Genomic DNA, 7,573 nt, shown 5'->3' on the forward strand with positions numbered 1-7,573 from the left:
CAGTGAGACTTGTAGCTACAGGGAAATATGTGCTCAAACCTAGATTTTTCCCCTACAATACCTCAGCCCCAAAGAAGAGCATTCCAAATGGGCAGGAAGGTTTCCTCAAAAAGACCCAATTTGCATAAAAATGGAGCCTTCCCTAGCTCCCTCCCCTTCAAAGTTGGCTGTCTCCCACTGGAAACCTCTCAGGGGCTGTTCATCCCCCAAACTTAGATTTCTTGTCTTTAGGCAGCAGAAGTTCCTTGATGATTCTTGTCAATCCAGGCTAGCAAGACGTCCAGCTCTCCCAGAGACTTAATGGCAGCAGACCGGATCTCCAACTGAAACCATGGAAATCATCATAAGAACCTGCCTTTCTAGACCGTGTCATAGTTTTCAAATCACTTTCCCCACGTTCTGGTCCCCATGAGGTTTGCTTTTTATTCAACCATTATATCTGCAGGGCATACAGACCTCAAATTATTTTCTTAATAGGTGACCTAAATTGCTTTCCACAAACAAGCAGTTAAATCATGTCAGCAACTTATAAACAAAATGAAAAGGTCTTCATTCTTTGCCATCTGTTTTTCTTTTTCCTATATTTCCCAGAAAAAAACAACTTGCTTTTCTGGCAGTTCTGCTTACTTTCCTGTTCACATCAGTTTGCTTTAGTGCTTCTGTTCTCCCGGAAAGCCTCAATCCCAGAGGTGCCCAGCAGTGGGGAGGGAGAAGGTGGTGCCTCCACTGCACAAATTAAAGCACTGAAACCCCTAAGGATGTGTCCTACCCAGTGTGACACAGCCGGTCGGTAGAAGAGCTGAACTGGAACCCAAGTCTCCTGACTTATTCCAGCTCTTCCTCAGCAGAATAGAAGGAGATGGTAAGATCCAAAAGTATGTCCTGTGGAGCCAGATGGCATGGGATCGAGCCCTACCTCCATCACTTAGCAGCAGTATAAACTTAGTTAAGTTACTTAACCTGTTTGTGCCTTGCTTTCCTAAGTTATCGAATGCGGATAATGGCTCATAGCATTGTTGTGAGGAATAAGTGTGTTAATACATTTAGTGTGCTTAGAACAACACCTGGCTCATAGGAAGAACGATATGCGTTTCAGCCATTGTTATATTAGCCTACGGAACCTCTCCACAAAGAAGCAGAGGTCTGAACGGACTCCCCAGCTCCTTGTTATTCAAAGCATTGTCATAATTTGGGAGTGTGGTTGAAACACAGACCTACCAGCCAGAACCTGCATTTTAATAGAATCTCGAAATGATGCACATAAGAAACACTACTTCTAACTCCACCTCTACGTGAGGTGTGCATTCAACATCTGCACCTACACGAGAAGCACTATTCTTCGTCACCACACAGGATGCTGATGTCAGTTACTGGCCACAGTGACACCCAGAAGGTAGCATGTTTCATGTATAACAGCTTACAGTTCTCTGGAGATCTTTGCTCCCTCTGATATCACCTCCATCTTAAACAGTATGTGCTTTCCCTCAAAACTTAACGTAGGTCTGATATGTGAGGGCATAAGAAAATGCTGGAAGGATGATAGGGAAGGGGAGCACAGGAAACTAGCAGATGAGGTAAGACCAACACACTCTTTGCAGACACAGAATTGGGCAGACCCGCAATAAATACTGCTGAGTAATCATTAATCATTAGAGAAATGTAAATCAAAACTACAATGAGGTATCATCTCACACTGGTCAGAATAGCCATCATCAAAAAATCTACAAACAATAAATGCTGGAGAGGGTGTGGAGAAAAGGGAACCCTCTTGCACTGTTGGTGGGAATGTAAACTGATACAGCCACTATGGAGAACAGTATGGAGGTTCCTTATAAAATTAAAAATAGAACTACTATATGACCCAGCAATCCGACTACTGGGCGTATACCCTGAGAAAACCATAATTCAAAAAGAGTCATGTGCCACAATGTTCATTGCAGCTCTATTTACAATAGCCCAGAGATGGAAACAACCTAAGTGTCCATCGACAGATGAATGGATAAAGAAGATGTGGCACATATATACAATGGAATATTATTCAGCCATAGAAAGAACTGAAATTGAGTTATTTGTAGTGAGGTGGATGGACCTATAGTCTGTCATACAGAGTGAAGTAAATCAGAAAGAGAAAAACCAATACCGTATGCTAACACATATATATGGAATCTAAGGAAAAAAAAATGGTCATGAAGAACCTAGGGACAAGATGGGAATAAAGACACAGACCTACTAGAGAATGGACTTGAGGATACAGGGAGGGGGAAGGGTAAGCTGTGACAAAGTGAGAGAGTGGCATGGACATATATACACCACCAAACGTAAAATAGATAGCCAGTGGGAAGCAGCCGCATAGCACAGGGAGATCAGCTCGGTGCTTTGTGCCCACCTGGAGGGGTAGGATAGGGAGGGTGGGAGGGAGGGAGATGCAAGAGGGAAGAGATATGGAGACATATGTATATGTATAGCTGATTCACTTTGTTATAAAGCAGAAGCTACCACACCGTTGTAAAGCAATTATAGTCCAATAAAGATGTTAAGATAAATAAATAAATACTGGTGAGTAAATGAATGAATTTGAATGGAGAGGAGGCTACCCAATCAGGCTCTGACATCCCATTTCCATCTTCCCCATCCTCTTCCCTTCCCTTACCCGATGGTAGTTGTCATGGATGATTCTGGTTGCATTGGTGGCCTCCTGCCTGCAGTGACACAACCTCTGCTCCTGCTGTGATCAAGCAGAGACAGCACCCATCAGAGGACCTTTCCACCCCAGCTCACTCTCACCGCCACCTCCCGCATGAGGAGTGATAGTTCTCCTTCCTCCCAAGGTGAGAGTCAGGTGAGTAAACCCAGGTTGGGGCAGAAGGGGGCAGTAGGGTCTGCGTGTAGAGTCACCCTGCACTTACCCAGGGCTGGAAAGGCCTGGAGAGTAGGTTCCAAGTCTGTGTGTCACCACCCAGTACAGCGTTAGGTAGGCACTCAATGAATATTTTGGGCCAGTTAATTAAATAATTGGTTAAATGAATTTTAATGTAAGTGGGATAGGGTCATGACCTCTTCTAACAATTTTAGAACCCAAGGCACGGATAGGTGAAGTAACTTGCCACAAAGTTACAAACGAAATCTTCAGCAGAGATGGGACCAGAGTCCAGGCTTTCTCCTGGTCTAAGTTTTTGTTGGTTTGTTTGAGTTTGGTTTTATTTCTGAGGTTTGTCTTTAATAGATCACAGTGAATGAATAGGTGATCCTTAGGAGAGGCTATACCAGGGAACCACCCAGAGGTTAATTGGTATGGAAACCCCAAAGGGCCAGAGACAAAGAAACTAGGGTTATGCCTGTGATAAGCCCGGAATCCTCAGTATGCCTCTCTCACAGGCCAGCCCCGGCATCACTTAAGAGATGCTTTGACATAAGCATCGGTCACCACAGGAAGATTATCCATGAGGAAACTGGGTCTGGTGAGGAGGAAGCCCTGGACAAGGAGGGACCACTGGAAGAGGCTCCCAACAGCTCTCCCCATGGGCGACAGGGCCGGGAATTTCCGTTGAGTCCAGGATCCATTTCGGAACACTGACTGGGGCCAGCATGTCCTGGGTTCTCCCTGGGGCAGACGGAAAGCAGATGCTGCTGGTGACTCACACATCGCTGTAGACTCTTCTGCATGTGGAGGAAAGAGTTGGCAATGCTGCTGATTTTTCTCAAGATTTGGGGGCTCAGCTCCTGATGGTCCTTGAACACCCTGTCCACGTAAAATGCCAGGAGGTTCTTGGTCACGCAGCAAACATCTAAGGGCTACAGACACAAATTAGGGAAAGCCCCAGAGGCCCTCTTCTCTTACTATCTTAGAGATCAAAGCAGCCTGCTTGGGTAGGGGCAAGAAGGAGGGAGATAACTAGAAGTCATTTTTTAAAATTCATACTGCTCTCAGAGGGTCCTCTTAACCACACCAAAGCTACTTATGACAAAGGCACCAAGGAGAGATTGCCGTTCTTACTCTCTTTTTACATGGCCAGGAGATATATTCACAAGGGATGGAGTCCAGTCAGAGACTAGAATTCTCTCTACAGCATCTCCAACAAGTCATCCCTAACTTTGGCTTAACCGCTTCCATCAGACACCTCCCTTTTGAAAGGACCAATGTCTGAGCAGCTTTCTTGAAAAGTACTTCCTTACATTGTGCTGAAGTCTGCCTCTCTGGAACATCTCCTAGCCACCAACATGTGTTTATTCGATGGCTATTGCATGTCAGGCCTGTGCTGGGCACGTATTCCTTCTTGTGTAATGACACTGTGTTTATCCTGGCCACCCTGCTCAGCTCTCTTCCAGTCTGTCCTTTTTTTTTTTTTTTTTTTGTTTGCGGTACTCGGGCCTCTCACTGTTGTGGCCTCTCCCATTGAGGAGCACAGGCTCTGGATGCGCAGGCTCAGCGGCAAGGGCTCACGGGCCCAGCCGCTCTGTGGCATGTGGGATCTTCCCAGACAGGGGCCCGAACCTGCGTCCCCTGCATCGGCAGGCGGACTCTCAACCACTGCGCCACCAGGGAAGCCCCCAGTCTGTCCTTTTTAAACTTCAGGGATCACTTGGATGGAGCTGAGACGTGCAAGAATGGAAACTGACAGCTGCCGAAATGCACACATCTGGGCAGATCCTCCTCGGGCAGAGTGCAGCTGTCCCTAAGGGAAAGCTCCCGACTTCCCCAGGCACAGTTTAAAGCAGCTGGCCAGGCAGAGTTTCCTTCTAGCAGTTTGCACTCAGCCCTGAGAGCCAGAGCAGGAGATTTATGGCTCAGTCTGAGAAGGGAAGTGGCTACAGGCAGTGGTGCATTTATCTTCATTAGCATTAAAGCAGCAAAGCCTCCTTGGCCCGACAGGCAGATTTTCTGACGTGGAAACTCACCTTGCAACACAAAAACCCTCCTTTTCCTCTGCTCCTGCTAATTCCCCTAACCAACTGGGCAAAATGTTGCAACCTTTGTTTCATCAAGGAGGGAGAGGGTGGGGAGGGGAGAAATATGGCAAAGACCTGCATCCTCATTGACCCCTTTCCTTATGCCACATCAGCTATTTCTAGACCTTGAGAGGACAAAGAATCTAGAGACAGAGGCATGAGACTTGGGGGGTCTATTCCTGGCTCAACCACTAACTAGTCATTCTTTCTCCCAAGATGTCAATTTGGTCACTTGAAAATGATGGTTTGGGAACAAATGGCCTTTTGGGTCCCTTCCAGCTATCATATCCTCTGAGTCTCTTATACCATTGGCTGGAATAGCTTTTAGGAAGTGGACCCATGTGTTTACCATAAATAAATCAGGCCTAATACTGCCTAGAAGAATTATCTCGTGCAGAGAAGCCCAAGGAAAAAGTAACTCTTTGTGGATGTACCTTACACTCTGTCACATAAATGCCTGAAAGAACTGGATCTTTCTAGAATGCTTACAAGGTCTGGAGGAGCTCACTTTTAAAGGCACTTCTCAGTGGCCCCTTCTGTAAAGTGAATTATCACCTCGTAAGCCAACAGTTTTGTAACACACTCTCACCACCTCTCTCTGGACAAGTAGACTGATCCCCTCCCTGCTTTCGTGCCTCAAGCTGGCGGTTGTAAAGAACATCACCAGACTGTCTAAAAGACTTTGTGGCCATACAGTCTTTGGCTCAAAAACCTGCAGGGACTGCCTATGGCCGCACGGCACAGCCAAAAAAGAAAAAAAGAAGGCCGAGGCTCAGCTAGTCAGTTTCCATTTTGGCCTGGCTTAAGGTTCTTGGTAAAATGACTCCAATGTATTTGTGCACTTCATTCTCTTCCACTTGCCTTCATGTCCCTCACACCACGAGCCTGGTTGTCTCATTTTTTTCGGCCGTGCCGTGCGGCTTGCAGTATCTTAGTTCCCTGACCAGGGATTGAGCCTGCGTGCTCAACAGTGAAAGCACAGAGTCCTAACCACTGGAATGCCAGGGACTTCCCCCTGGTTGCCTCTATGTCCCCTGACATGTATCCATTGATTTTGCATCCCCATTCTCCCCAAAACCCTTCCATCTCTTTTAGCCACTAACCCCAAGCCTACTCAGCTTTTAAGTCACTGCTCATTTTCTCAACTTCCCCATGAAACCTTCCAGAGTCACCCTAAGCCCTAGACATCCTGTCCCATTTGAGCGTGTGGCACCCCAATCACTCCCTGAGTGAACACCCTCCCATGGGGTTCAAGGTCGCTGAGACGCGAGTGCGCCCTCACGCATCAGTTCACATGTGAGAAGCCGGAGCATCAGAGTTCACTGGAGGTTAGGAAAGAGAAGAGCACAGGGTGAGGATTTCTCCCTCAGCCCTGCGCCACTTCACCGTAAAAATGACAATAGAGGGACGAGCAGACACAGGCCAATACCTTAACGCTGTGCAGGGTCTCCGATGTGGACAGGATGGTGACATTTCGGAAGGTGTCCTTAGCTTGCTGTGGAGGAAAACATAAGAGCAGACACAAGCAGTGAGTACTCCACATTCTCCAGAGATACAAAGGTAATGAGAAAGAACTGGCTCTCCACGTTAAGATGTAAAGTGAGGCACGCCCCCCCGCCCACACCTTCACCCCAAACCCGTACTCACAATGGCGTTTTTGATCCCTCGGAAACTCTCCTCCATACGGCGCATGTCCATGGAAATCAGACATCTCCTGAGACCTCGGGCATGCGCTGAGCACAGAAAGAGCATCACAGCCAGGAGGCAGAGAGAAACACCCTGTGCCTGCATGTCCTACAGGAAGGGATAAAGTCAGCTTCCCAGCCAAGAGTGAAAAGCAAGGAAAGAGACCCCAACCGAGTTCCCCTGTGGACCTCGCGGGGCAGGCCAGATGGCAGCCGAGAAAACAGGACTCAGTACCTCAGCCTGTGGACCTTGGGGCATGTGTCTCCTTCTCTGGATTTTTTTTTAATCGATTGAATGAGCCCTTCCCTGTCCCCCCTGCCCCCGCTCCACCCCTAGAGAGGCTGATCCAGTGCTCTCCCAACTCCCAGGGAGTAAATCGTGTGTAAATCACTCTCATGACTCAACAGGGCTCACTTTTCAACAGGGGTGAGAAGCATTGTTTCTAATAAATTAAATAGGAAAAACAGTGTTGGTAATATGCCCTAGGAGTTAGGCAACAGATCTGAAAAATTATAAAAGCACATTTTGTTTCTTTCTTTCTTTCTTTTTTTTAACAACTTTATTGGGGTATAATTGCTTTACAATGGTGTGTTAGTTTCTGCTTTAGAACAAAGTGAATCAGTTATACATATACATATGTTCCCGTATGTCTTCCCTCTTGCATCTCCCTCCCTCCCACCCTCCCTATCCCACCCCTCTAGGTAGTCACAAAGCACCGAGCTGATCTCCCTGTGCTATGCGGCTGCTTCCCACTAGCTATCTATTTTACGTTTGGTAGTGTATATATGTCCATGCCACTCTCTCACTTTGTCCCAGCTTACCCTTACCCTTCCCCGCGTCAAGTTCATTCTCTAGTAGGTCTGCGTCTTTATTCCCATCCTGCCCCTAGGTTCTTCATGACATATATATATATATATATATATATATATATATATATATT

The 7,573-nt window shown here is 46.9% G+C and overlaps 1 protein-coding gene across 1 annotated transcript; it reads right to left on the reverse strand.

The window, feature by feature from the left end:
• Positions 1–227: 227 nt before the first annotated feature.
• IL19 (interleukin 19) lies at positions 228–6,738 on the reverse strand. The gene is made up of 5 exons (XM_065893075.1): positions 6,595–6,738; positions 6,377–6,442; positions 3,640–3,792; positions 2,651–2,725; positions 228–323 (listed from the first exon to the last, which is right to left on the reverse strand). Exons 1-5 carry the CDS (start codon positions 6,736–6,738, stop codon positions 228–230), a joined length of 534 nt encoding a protein of 177 aa, XP_065749147.1.
• Between the last annotated feature and the right edge of the window lie 835 nt (positions 6,739–7,573).

Source organism: Phocoena phocoena, chromosome 1, assembly GCF_963924675.1.
Source record: "Phocoena phocoena chromosome 1, mPhoPho1.1, whole genome shotgun sequence".
Classification (NCBI taxonomy): Eukaryota; Metazoa; Chordata; class Mammalia; order Artiodactyla; family Phocoenidae; genus Phocoena; species Phocoena phocoena.